The sequence below is a fragment of the Capricornis sumatraensis genome, chromosome 7 (assembly GCF_032405125.1).
Source record: "Capricornis sumatraensis isolate serow.1 chromosome 7, serow.2, whole genome shotgun sequence".
Classification (NCBI taxonomy): Eukaryota; Metazoa; Chordata; class Mammalia; order Artiodactyla; family Bovidae; genus Capricornis; species Capricornis sumatraensis.
Window position 1 is genome coordinate 89,114,748 of NC_091075.1, and position 13,686 is coordinate 89,128,433.

Consider the following 13,686-nt stretch of genomic DNA (forward strand, 5'->3'; position numbering starts at 1 on the left):
TGTACCCAGGTACCCAGCCCAAGGTAGCCAGCACACCACTGACAAAGCCTGAAAGAGGACCTTTGTTTGATGTTTCAAACTAATTCATCAATACACTGATGCCATCTGCATATAGTTCTCTAGCCCAGACTTCTTGCCTTGTTTGATTGACAACAAATATTTGGGTGGGTAGTTGGCATCTCAAAGGACTTCCCAGGAGGCGCTAGTGGTAAAGAACCTGCCTACCAAGGCAGAAGATATGAGAACCACTTTCTTATGTCGATCCCAGGATTGGGAAGAGCCCCTGGAGGAGGGCATGGCAACCTACTCCAGTATTCTTGCCTGGAGAATCCCCAGAGACAGAGGAGCCTGGTGGGCTATAGTCCATAGGGTCACATAGAGTCAGGCACAACTGAAGTGACTTAGCATGCATGCAGGCATCTCAAAGTAAAATGTCAGAAACTGAGCTTCTGATTTTCCCACGTCAGACCTGCTCTTCCTACAAGGTTCCCCACCACAGTGAACAACTCCATTTTTCTAGTTGCTCAACCCAGAAAGATTGGAGTCTTTTTGACACCTGTCTTTTCTCTACATCCCTTACTTGATCCACTGGCAAAGCCTATCTAATTTACCCTCAACGTTATTCAGATATTCAGAGTTTCACCATTATCTTGCATTCATTGCTGCCACAACCCTGGTCCACCCCACCATTCTTTTTCATCTAGATGACTGCAGATGCTTTGTAATTAGTCCATCTCCCTGAACCTGCCCTTACTTCCCTCGTGAACTCTACACTGTGATCTCTTAACCTCACCTCCTACTTCTCTCCTCCTGGTTAGCTCTGCTCTAGCCTCACGGGCTTGGTCATGCTCCTGTGTCAGGGCCTTTGCACTTGAGCTTCCCTTTGTCTGAAATGCTCTCCCTGCGTTCCCACTGTCATCTCTGTGGCCCATTTCCTCACCTCCTTCAGGTCTCTATTCAACCATGACCTCCTCATTGGAAACAAGCAGCTTTCCCCAAACTTTCCTATCCCTCATCCTTTATTCTGTTTGTCTTTAGTACTTATCAACGGTTGGCATGTTAACATATCTTGTTATTGTCTCTCTCCAATAAAAGTAAAGCTCCATGAGGGCAAGAATTTGGGGTTGTTTTGGTCACCACTATATTCCTAGTGTTTTCAACTACCTGTGACACAGCCCACCGCTGAAAACTGCTTGTTTATAGAATGAATGAATAGAAAATTAGAGCCTTGGTTCTTAGCTTACTGCTCCACCTAAATTCTGTTGGGAAGTGTGGAGATGGTTGTGTCTCCAGAAGTGATTCAGATTGTCGGTGGGTTTTACTTCCTGCAACATGACTCTGCTTCTGAATATTTTGATAGTAATTTATGACTGCCATTTATGATGTCCAGTTTCCAGGCATGATGGGGATTTTCTTGCCCATGGAAAGCTCAAAAACCTACCAGACTAATAAAAGTTTAAGACTTAAAAGGGACTCATTTTACATATGAAAATGCAGCATGATTTTTTTTTTTTGGCTAACGTTAAACAGAATTCTTTGCTTTTTGTGAAAACTCCAATCAGAAGGACTCTTCTATTCCATAGAGAGCTAACCTGCCCGATCTCTCCAGCTCTGTGTAGTTTCTGCTGTGAGTCCACACCCCATAGAACACAATAACACCCTCTTTAGTATTTACCCTTTTAATGTCTTATACTTTTTTCAGTTGACTAATGATTTCAGTTGACCAAGAATATCCTACATGGAGTCTCAACATTACTGCAGTTTTAGTCCTACTTCAGGAAGTTCAGGTTAGCTCTGTGTCTTAAAAAATAAGGAAAATGCTTTCACTGGTAGGAAAAATATCTCCATTTAAGTCTCACAAAGCACAGTAGTCATGTAAAACTATAAACAAGGGAAGTCTTTATTTATATGACGTTTGAAGTATAGCCAACCCTACCACCCTCTTTTTTCCCACATCTTTTCCCTGATTTTTTCTTTCCTGAAAGTAAGAAGTTTGAATTTTCACTAGCTTTTCCAAAGGTAGAATGATCAGACCTGAGAAATATATATAATCAGTGGAATACAGAGAATATTATTTTTCAAAAGAGTATCCTTAGTGTTAGGTCATTAGAATACTGACATTCAGAGACTTCCCTGGTGGTCCAGTAGTTTAGACTCCATGCTTCAACTGCAGGAGGTGCAGGTTTAGAGAACCCTGGTCAGAGAACTAAAATTCCCTGAGTGCGCATGGTGTGGCAAAAAGTCAAAAAAACAAAACTTTAATATTGACTTTAGTGATGTAGCAGTAGTTCTAATGGAACATTTGGTACTAGTGAATGATCCTGTGCTTCTCATTAAGAATTTCTAGGTGACTGTTGTTGTTGTTCAGTTCCTAAGTTATGTCCAACTCTTTGCAACCCGGTGGATTGCAGCACACCAGCTTCTCCATCCTTCACCATCTCCTGAAGTTCACTCAAATTCATGTCCATTGAGTGGGGGATGCTATGTAACCATCTCATCCTCTACTGCCCCCTTCTCCTTTTGCTTTCTATCTTTCCCAGCATCAGGGTCTTTTCCAGTGAGTTGGCTTTTCACATCAGGTGGCCAATGTATTGATGCTTGAGCAACAGTCCTTCCAATGAATATTCAGGACTGATTTCCTTTAGAATTGACTGGTTTGATCTCCTTGCAGTCCAGGGGACTCTCAAGAGTCTTCTCCAACACCACAATTTGAAACCATCAATTCTTCGGTGCTCAGTCTTCTTTATGATCCGACTCTTACATCCATACATTACTACTGGAAAAACTATAGCTTACATGAACTGTTGTCAGCAAAGTGATGTCTCCACTTTTTAATATGCTGCCTAGGTTTGTCATAGCTTTCCTTCTAGGTGACTAGGCATCAGCTAATTGATTCATGAAGCAAACTGGTAAAAGAATAAGTCATGATCCAGTTTTGGTGATGGCCTTAAGCCAGCTAGAAAGGCTGTCACAACCCTCCATGACTCCAAACTCTTTATTTCTGTGAGTCAGTGATGTTTGCCAACATGGTTTTTGGCTTTCAATTTTCCCTCAGTGAATATTCAGAGGGACCATGTTGGGATTCATCACTGTTATAAGAATCTGTGTTAAAGATCACTTCCCCAGTGAGACGCAAATTCTACTGCCAAACCTGCGTAAAAAAGAAAGACATCACAAGTTTCAATAAACCCAACAAGCCAACAAAGGGAAAGGGTACTGATGTTTCAGTTTTAGTGGGCGACATGGAGGAACAGTTTCTGCTTGGCCGAGTGACCCTGCCTCCCTTTGGAGAACCTGACTTCAGGGCCTGGCCATCAAACAAAGCCACATGCCCGTACCCTAGGGTTTTACAGAGGGACCCTAATCTACACTGAATCCACTGTCTCTTCTCCACTGTGTTACTCTGGAAAATTCCATTTGAGACCAGGTTTTTTTTCTGTAAGAAAAAGGAATTTAATCATCTATGTAATTATATGTGGTTACTACACTGTTTTGCAATAACTTTCACAGTTGATCTAGAAATTTAAGAATTCTCCTTAAAAACATCTTTTATCCCAGATACACACTAGCATTGGCATCTTTTATGTACAATGAGGCATTTATTAGTTAACAAGAAATTTATTATTGTTTTAATAGCTTTATATAGTTGGATTATATTCTAGGGCAAAGGTCATGTCTGTCTATTTTCCACTGTAAAACTGGCATGTTTTTAAGTTAGAGGTCTTCTCTTTTCTTAATTATATTTAATCACACGATTGGAAAGTTGCGAAATATTCAGTGTTTCCCGTGGGCCTTCTATTTCTTCAACAAACTAGTGAAATACTGTTTGGTTGGCAGTCACTCAAAGTGTGTTAAACTGCAGTGTACTTTATCATTATTCTTCTAAGACCTTGGAAAAAATAAACTTCACCTAATAAACTCTTTCTTCAAGGTTATAACAGTTTTGTGATTGCCAGCATTTAAAAAGCCAACTTCTGAAATTAATTTTTCTATAACATGTCAAGTAACTAAGACAAAAGGATAAGTAGGGAACTTATTGCAAATATATGGTTATTCATAGTTATTATGAAGGGTAGATAGTAGCTTTTAGTACATTTTACAGTAAAAATGTCTGGTCTTTAGAACTGTAATTACATGGTTCTAAAGCACCTTTACAAATTCATTGACACATGAATAGGCTGAACTTCGGTACCTTTGCCTTAGCCTTTTCTTTAATGGGTTCTGATTTGAACTGAGTCATTTTCAGTTTTTTCTCAAATTTGTCCTTGATATGTGAGGAAGATAGACATAGCATATATAGTTTCTGGAATGAAACTACCTGCAGTCTGTTTAAATGGGCAAACCATTACTTTATGCCTACATGTTTGAAGTACAGTTCCTTGAACAATTCAAGCAGTGTATTTTAAAAAATTCATCCATTCATTAGTTGGCTGCATCGGGTGCTAGTTGCGGTACACGAGATCTTTCACTGTGGCACACAGACTCTCTAGTTGTGCTCAGTAGTTGTGGTATGTGGGTTTAGTTGCCCCTCAACATATGGGATCTTAGTTCCCAGACCAGGGATTAAACCTGTGTTCCCTGCATGGCAAGGCAGATTCTTAACCACTGGACCACCAGGAAAGTCCCTCAAACAATGTATTTTAAAGGAATTTAATAGTCATTATCCCAGAATTACCTTGTGCTATTTGCTATACTATGATATGATATCATCACAACGTATAATATTTACTGAAGTCAAAGTGAAATAGATACTTAAACTGAACTTTGAGACAATACTTGTCTTTCGTAGATTTTAAGGAAATGGCTAGTTTTGAGACTTTACATTCCCATTTCATTATGGTTAAACCTTGACCAAATCTTACTGGTATAATTCAGGAGGTTGAATAATACTATTTTCTAAATCCAAGCTAGTTGGGATTATTGCTAAATATGCTTTTGAAACTCGTTCAAAATCATATTTAAGATGAACTATGGAGAGTAATTGGTCACAAAAGAACGCAACGGTTTTACTCCTTTTTTAAAAAAGAAGGTTTTGTCAAACTTACATTGTTTGGACAATTGAAGATCATGGCAGAAAGAGCTCTTGTCATATACTGTACATAAGTGAGGCTTAGTTTTCTTTTACAAAATGCATTTGGCTATAAGGACTTATGGCAACTGATAGAAGAGCAAGTGGTCATCATTCAGGAGAGATAAGAGGGAAGTAAAGGCTGAATATACAGAACACTCCCATTTACTGACTTTCTAGCTGGCCCTTATTATTCATCTTGGACTTAAATTCTGTGACCAAAGATTCTGTCCCTCACATAATAAGAATACTCTTAGAAACAAAAGCAAGACCACTACTACCATCTTTTTGGATAACATAATTATATGCAATTCCGACTAGGTTTCATATACAGTGGAATCTTCTAGAGTCTCATCTTGAGCGATAAATTATAACATCAAATGTAAATATGATTCACATACTGGTCACCAGTCAACATGTTAGAGATTCTGTAAGTCTGAAAAGGTAATATACCTGAAGTTAGCCAATGTAATGTACTCTGTAAAATGATTACTTTCAAAATAACCCAATTACCTTTTATCCTCTGGGCAAATCCATAGAATTCTATAAGAATGTGATGTGAAGTTGTCATTTTTCTCTCATTTCCATTTACTTCTGTGGTTCTAATACCAACAAAGGTGAAGAACTGCTAATTAACACACACTTACACATGCACAACACACACACACACACACACACACACAAGAATATTAAAGGTCTTTTTTTCAGAATGTTTCAAAGCTACTTTTGTAGAATAAACAAGGTCCATTTCTGAAGTTTTAGAACTTTTTGGTGTTGGTTTTTTAATGTGAGGGAAAACATGTGAAAACCTCCACTCCTTATACTTTGGGGGATACAGGGGGAAGGAGGAGAGTCTTAGGGTGGAGGGTGAGGTTCGGGATAAGGTTGTCATTGAAGTGTGAGAAGTTCCTGAGTGGGAGAGGAAAGAGGGAATTTAGAATATAGCTAATATACTCATGAATCACATGAGTGTTGGGCTTGATTAGAAATCTGAATTTTCCTTGACATTGTGGCTGATCTGTTGATCTATTTTCACTCATGATTCTAATAATATGTTCTTTTATTCCCCTTGGGAGTGGTGAGCAGTCTATAAATAATACCTTATGTAGAGCTTCCTCTGATCTCTGCCCTTTGTTCTCATCTTCAGTGAGTTGGATGAGTGTTTAGCTTTTCCTAGGAAAACATTTTTCAATCATTAAACTTTTGGTGCAGAGTGTAGGAAAAGAATTTTGAATCCCCTTTTTATCTTGTCCAATATCTTTCAGAGTTTTGAAGTGATAGAAAGCAACATTTTCTCTGATCATGATAAATAGCAAAATCATGATGTTTTCTTGTTTTCCTTTACCAGTGTAGGAAGAGTCAATATATATAATATGTGGGATATAAAGAGTGTCAAATGTGTTTTGCTCTCATTTCCATTAAACTTTTTGCATTCCTATATATTGTTAAGTTATCAAAATATCTATAAATCTTGGAAAGAAGAAACTATAAAATAGGGTTATTTGTTCCATTACTAGGGTTAATAAGAGATCTGTTATTATCACGTTAGATGCATTGTTTCCTGAGCTTGTATATTTTTAAACACACGTGGAGCCAAGCTCGAGGGTTAAAAGCTTCTATTAGCATCTTGATGACAAGGGAACTTGTGTCAACCTAGAGAGAGTTATTAATATAAGATACAGAAACACATGCTGGCCCTCTTTAAGCATGAAGGGGGAATTTTATATTTGTCTAACCATTTTGCACACCATATTTTTAAATATTTACAATAAATATTGGTTCATTACTGATTATTTTACCTTGTATAAACTTGCCTTGTGAAGTTACAACAGAATTCTCACAATAGTGATTATTTTTACACATTGTAGGCTCCACCCACATGGAGAATTTGAAATGCATATTTTTCCTACATTATTTAAAAAAATTGGTTCAGTAATCATTCTTAAAGTTTTCATGGTTACATGTAGATAGATATAAAACCAAGGATGCATTGGTTTGTTTTCTTTCTCTCTAACATCAGGGAGAGGAGCAGTCTGGTGAATCTGTTTGGTATATTTATAAAGATAATTCAGTTAATGATAGAATAAGCTTTTAAGACTCCACAAAAGGAGACATTTTGAAAGTGCTGGTGGGGGTGGAACTGGAGAGGTTGGTGTTGCTATTTCCAGAGGTGATGAGAACACTTTTAATTGCTCTTCACTTGACTCTCATGTTTCTAGGTGGATTAAGTTTGAAGAAAAAGTGGAACAGGGTGGAGAGAGATGGAGCAAACCCCACGTGGCCACCTTGTCCCTTCACAGTTTATTTGAGCTGAGGACGTGTATGGAGAAAGGATCCATCATGCTAGACAGGGAAGCTTCTTCTCTCCCGCAGTTGGTGGGTAAGTATGTTGTCTGGTTCTTAGCATTTTTTCTGCTCTATCTGCCTCTCCATGAATCTTTCTCAATGCAGATGACTTCTAGTATAAGCAGAGCTGAATATTCTATAGCATTTAATCTCTCTCTCCTTTTAATTTTTATTATTATTCTAAAAATATTTGCCTATTTATTTTTGGCTGCATCAGGTCTTAGTTGTAGTACTTGTGATCTTCATTGAAGCACATGGGATCTTTCATCGAGGTGCGCAGGCCTCTCTCTAGTTGCAGAATGCAGGTTTTTAGTTGAAGTGCCTGGGTTTAGTAGTTGTAGCAAGTGGGCTTAGTTGCCCTGTGACATGTAGGATCTTAGTTCCCCAAACAAGAATCCAACCTGCATCCCCTGCACTGGAAGGCAGATTCTTAACCATTGGACCACCAGGGAAGTTCGTCTTTTTCTTAAGGTTTATTGCAGAAAATTTGGAAAGTACAGACAAATACTGAGAACAAAATTAAAAAGAAATCATCCATTGTACTTCTGTCTGAGCATAGCTGTTGTTAATATTTTGGAATATTTCCAGTTTTATTTCTAAGTCCTCTCTCTTATGCTTTTCACTTTTATGTTATTTTTAAAATTATAATTGGTACCATGTTTGCTTGGACAGATTTGCATTCCTTCAGATATTAGCATAGATTGAGGTTTTTAAATAGAACTCTCCCCCCATAGCCTTTACTATAGTGGACTGGAAGTCTGCACACTAGATTTCTAGAACTTCTTGATCTTAGATATTGTGTTGAGCTTCTCTGGGCCTCAGTTTTGTCATCTGTAAGATAGGGTTTAAATCCTCTGTAAAAAGGAAGCTGGTCTATGTCTAGTCCCTCAGTTGGGTTGAGTTTGTAGGTGACAGTCAAGCTTCTTTAGCTGTATGTAGGGAAAATTGGGTGGGGCGAGAAGCCCATGGAACCTTATTGTTTAGTGAATGAGTTGGGTTTTGTTGCTGTTGAGGATCATTTGTAGAACCCCTGGCAAGGCACTGGCCTCATGGTGCACGGCAACTTTGGCATCTTTGTGATTAGTGTTGTGTGGTGTTGAGTACTGTATCATGTCGAACACCTTGTACACACATTGCTGCATTCCAGAGAGTAATAACTGTTTTCATTTTCTAGCAAGAACCTGGCCTAAGCTGTCTTATCATTCAGATTGATGTGCTCAAGACCATGTTTTCCTTAAGCAGAGGTGCTTGTTATTCCAAAAAAATTCCATAGGTCGGTGACCTCTCCTCCTGTAGGGATGACTGCACTTTTTTAAAGGGCCTGCAGTGTGCTTACTCTGGGACTGTGGGAAGAGGATGTGGATCATGGCCCCACTGACCAGTGTAAAATTCTTGTGTAATCTCAAAATTTCTTTTAATATCAGAAGTCAAAGGCTTGCTGTGGGCATCTGTGTCTTTATAGACAGTGGGAAGTCTATAGCATGTGTATTAGACAAGAAGATTGGTTCTCAAATTGGGTATATATCTTGCTGATCTATACATATCTATGTCCTCTTCAGAGGGCTTGTTAGATTTACAAGGAAGCTCTACACTTGCTTATGGTGCAAGTGGAGAAGGGAGGAAGTCTAATGTAAAGATGCATAGAATGCATTGAATAGGTGAATAGAATGAATTCAGTTCAGTTCAGCTCGGTCGCCCAGTCGTGTCTGACTCTTTGCGACCCCATGAATTGCAGCACGCCAGGCCTTCGTGTCCATCACCATCTCCCGGAGTTCACTCAAACTCACATCCGTTGAGTCAGTGATGCCATCCAGCCATCTCATCCTCTGTCGTCCCCTTCTCCTCCTGCCCCCAATCCCTCCCAGCATCAGAGTCTTTTCCAATGAGTCAACTCTTCGCATGAGGTAGCCAAAGTACTGGAGTTTCAGCTTTAGCATCATTCCTTCCAAAGGACACCCAAGGCTGATCTCCTTTAGAATGGACTGGTTGGATCTCCTTGCAGTCCAAGGGACTTTCAAGAGTCTTCTCCAATACCACAGTTCAAAAGCATCAATTCTTCAGCGCTCAGCTTTCTTCACAGTCCAACTCTCACATCCATACATGACCACTGGAAAAACCATAGCCTTGACTAAATAGACCTCTGCTGGTAAAGTAATGTCTCTGCTTTTGAATATGCTATCTAGGTTGGTCATAACTTTTCTTCCAAGGAGTAAGCGTCTTTTAATTTCATGGCTGCAGTCACCATCTGCAGTGATTTTGGAGCCCCCTAAAATAAAGTCTGACACTGTTTCCACTGTTTCTCCATCTATTTTCCATGAAGTGATGGGACCAGATGCCATGATCTTCGTTTTCTGAATGTTGAGCTTTAGGCCAACTTTTTCACTCTCCTCTTTCACTTTCATCAAGAGGTTTTTTAGTTCCTCTTCATTTTCTGCCGTAAGGGTGGTGTCATCTGCATATCTGAGGTTGGTTTATGCATTTATTCAGCAGTGGTACATGGCCTTCTACCATGTATCACACACTATTCTGGGCCCTGGAATTAGGTTTGCAAATCTACCACTTTGTAAATGGAATATGTTACAAATCCATGTCCACATGAAAAAGTAGTGAGAAGATAATGTAGGAAATACTGCTTTCTACAGAATTTTTCATAGTTGACAAAGCAGGTGAGCCTGAAAACGGACCTTTGATATGTGAGAAGAGATGTTGGTTTATTGTATCCAGGGAAGATCTTCAAAGACAGAGAGAAGCAAAGGAAAGGAATGGTTTTCTAGGCTATTTGTTTCACTGACTTATTTGCATTTGTTAAAAGCTGCAAGTGAGATTGTTATCTAAAAATGTATCATGGTTAATGAAAAGCAATCCAATTTTTGAGTGAGAATCACAATTTCTGTATTTTCAGGCTTTAAGAACTAATGTAGAGCAAAGATGTCTGAATTTAGAAATGCCTAAAGGCAGAGCCAAATGGGATTAAACTTGTGACTGGGCAATGGATCGGCAAGATCCACAGGGGGAGAATATATGTTGTGGTTTAAGGGTCATTGAGGTTTCCTGTGTTGAATAAAAAAGTCCTACCTTAGACCATGGTTACTTCCTGTAATTCCACTATTTGGAGATTCATTTCACTGAACCCAGGGTTTGTTCTCTATTAAAATATACCTACTCTCTGGCAGAGGTATGTATTCATTCCATGACAGGCAGAGTGATGTCGTAGAGAGAATGTTGGATTTAAAGTTGAGGAGTGGTTAATTAGGGTCTACCTTTTGTAGCATGTATGACCATGGACAAGGCTTATTACTTAACTCTTCATCAGTCTCTGTATATCATCCATGGAGGTGGATAAAGGCAGACCTCTCAGGGTTTTTGATAGAATTGAATAAGAATCTCAGATGTAATTGTTCTTACTTCCATGACTATTCCAGGATAAAGTTTACCTAGCAAGACCTGAGTATAGGCTGAGTCAGGTCAAGAGATGCTCAGAGACTTCACGAACAGGAGGAAAGATTCTGAAAGGTATAGTGGATAGAGCTAGAAACAACCTCATAGCTTCTTTGCTCTGCCTGAAAATGATCAACAAGGGTGATGAATGTTAAAATTGAATTATATACTTGTGCTTTTTTATTAAACTGCCTTTGAGATCTTCAGAACCTGAAAAAAGCTGTCTTACAGAGTTTCTGGTCTTCAGTAATTTGCTGACCCTTTCCATGTGGTAGAAGACCAAGTCCCACATGATATTGGAGCCTCATTAACCAATAGCCAAAGAGAAAGTTTCTGGTATTTACTACATTTAGGTAGCATAGTCGGTAAAGAATTTGCCTGCAGTGCAAGAGACCCCGGGTTTGATCCTTGAATTGGGAAGATACCCTGAAGAGGGAAATGGCAAACCACTCCAGTGTTCTTGCCTAGGAAACACCATGGACAGAGGAGCCTGGCAGGCTATAGTCCATGGGTCTAAGAGTTGGACATGACTTAGCCACTAAATCACCACCAAGAAAGGTTCATCAAGCAGTTTACATTCTCACTTTAATTTTCCATTACTTTTTGTTTATCAGCTGTGGCTTTTTTTCTCTGACCTCCACATGTTTGCTTTAATACAGTCATTCAGTTTTAAAATTGGACACCACTAGGTCGCTTTGAAGTGTCATCACTTAGTATTATGCCTGCTGTACCACTCCTGAGGCAAGTGGGAGAGAGACAGCGCTGTCATTCTGGAGCTGATAACACAGAAAAACAATTCAGAGGCAAATAACGTACTTTACAAGGAAAATAAAGAACAAAAATGGACCAGATTTGGAGGAGTAGAGAAAAAAGCCTGTTTGAGAGACTGTCAGTGACAGAAAGAAATACTTAAAAATCTTCTGACAGAATCAAAGCTTTACAGCAGATTAAACAACATGAAAGAAAAAAAACTGCCGTGATATCGAGTGATAAAAATTGGTGAGGTACCTTGAGTTACTGCCATTATTTGATTATTAAAAAATCTTTTTCTAACAGAGGATGCAGTCTGTTATTGTCTCCTGAATGGTGCTGTTATTCAGAGTTGAGAATTATGTGCAGCTATGTCTTAAGATACATCTCCTCTTCACCCCACTTTTATTTCCACAAAAGAGAAGAGAAAGAAATCATGCAAGTGTGATTATATGAAACAAACAATAGCATGATTTTAATCCTTTTTTGCAGCCTACCTGCTACTTCTTCTCAGTCGCCTCCAAGGGGCACCCTCCCTTTTTAAGTGCAAAGTCACCACCATATGAGGCTACAAGCTGTGCCTGAAGCTGTGTCACTTCTCACACTTGTGTACAAAATTCAGCCTCATTCTGATTCTTCCCAGGACCTAGTTTTTCTTCCTGAAGATCCCCTTCTAAACACTAATAGAAAATTTGTCTTATTTAAGGGATAATGTCATTGTATAGGTTATTTTGATAGCTTCATTATTGCAATCATATTATTATTTTACACTTAAAGAATGTCATTGACATATGAAGCCAAGTACATGGGAATTTTCCTCCCCTCCTAAGTTAAAAAAAATTTATAAGCCATTTCAGGTATTATGATGGGAAATGATTATGAAAATGTAGTTCTATTTTTGGAGCTCTAATTTTTATATTTAAAGGCATTCCTGAGCTGTTCTTGTTGGCAGATATATTAGTCATGTTATTTCTTGCTTTTAACACCTTTTATATTTTCAAAATGATAATATATTTATTTTTCATCACAAAAGTAAAATATGTTCATTTTTAGTAATGCAGAAAAAATGTAGCACATGAAAATCAAAATACCACTAATCTTATCTTAGAGATATTTTTCTCAACAGTTTTTGGGTACATCTCTGTTTACACATATGAAATTTATTTTAGAGCTGGAATCATACCATAACCCTCTAATCTGCCCTTCCTAACTGAAAAACATAGTAGGAATATTTCCATGTTACTAAACATAAATATAAACATCATTTTAATGGCTGCAAAATAGTTATTAATCTATAATTGGGCTTTTAAGTTGCTGTCAAGTTTTTATCATAAAGACAAGAAATGAACATTTTTGTTATTCTTTTGTGAAATTGCTTATTTCTTATAGGTTTCTAATGGTGAAATATTCAAAGGGTTTGAACATTGTAAAGGGTTTTGTTTTGTATTGCCCAAGTAGCCTTCAAGAAAGCTTGCCCTGGTTGTTACTGTCATCATTGACACTGTCTATTATATAAGACATTCACATCGCTGGAGACTGGTCTTTTAAATTTTGCCAACTGGATAGATTAACATAAAATGGGTTACATTTGTATAAATCTGAGTTGTCTGTTAGTCTTGAAACTGTATATTTCTTGGGCTTTTGCATGTTTTTAAAAGAATGTTACCTTAAATCTTTTTTGGGGGGAGAATGACCATCTTTCTCTTCATTTTTTTTTTCCTGTTTGGTCTAGTGTTTCCTTTTAAAAGAAGGAGAAGTATTGTGTGATATGGAAAAAGATCTAAACTGTGAATCAGAAAACTTGGTTTAATTTGGAGTCAGGGGGGTGGGGCATTGCCCTATTAAGGCTGTGTCTGTGAGTGTCTCCTCTCTTGTGCTTTCTTTCATCTGTTTAAGAGTTTGAACTTAATGCTTTTTTGAATTTCCTTTCACCTCTGGGAGCATTTTGAGCAGGCGCTTTCTCTCTCTATTGGTAGTGTTGGTGGGATTTCGAATATTGAAGGCTTAATTTCAGTGTAGCTGTAAAATGTTAACTGCCTCCACTTTCCTTGAAAGGTTTTGTAGTTTATGCTTAAGAGACCCCT

At 38.3% G+C, this 13,686-nt stretch overlaps 1 protein-coding gene across 2 annotated transcripts in view; it reads left to right on the top strand.

Annotated features, from left to right (window-relative positions):
- SLC4A4 (solute carrier family 4 member 4) overlaps positions 1 to 13,686 on the top strand; it is a 308,892-nt gene that overhangs the window by 101,496 nt on the left and 193,710 nt on the right. For both annotated transcript variants that reach the window (XM_068974914.1, XM_068974915.1), the window contains exon 4: positions 7,288 to 7,448. In XM_068974914.1, coding sequence (XP_068831015.1) covers positions 7,288 to 7,448 — 161 coding nt within the window. The remainder of the gene's footprint in view (positions 1 to 7,287; positions 7,449 to 13,686) is intronic.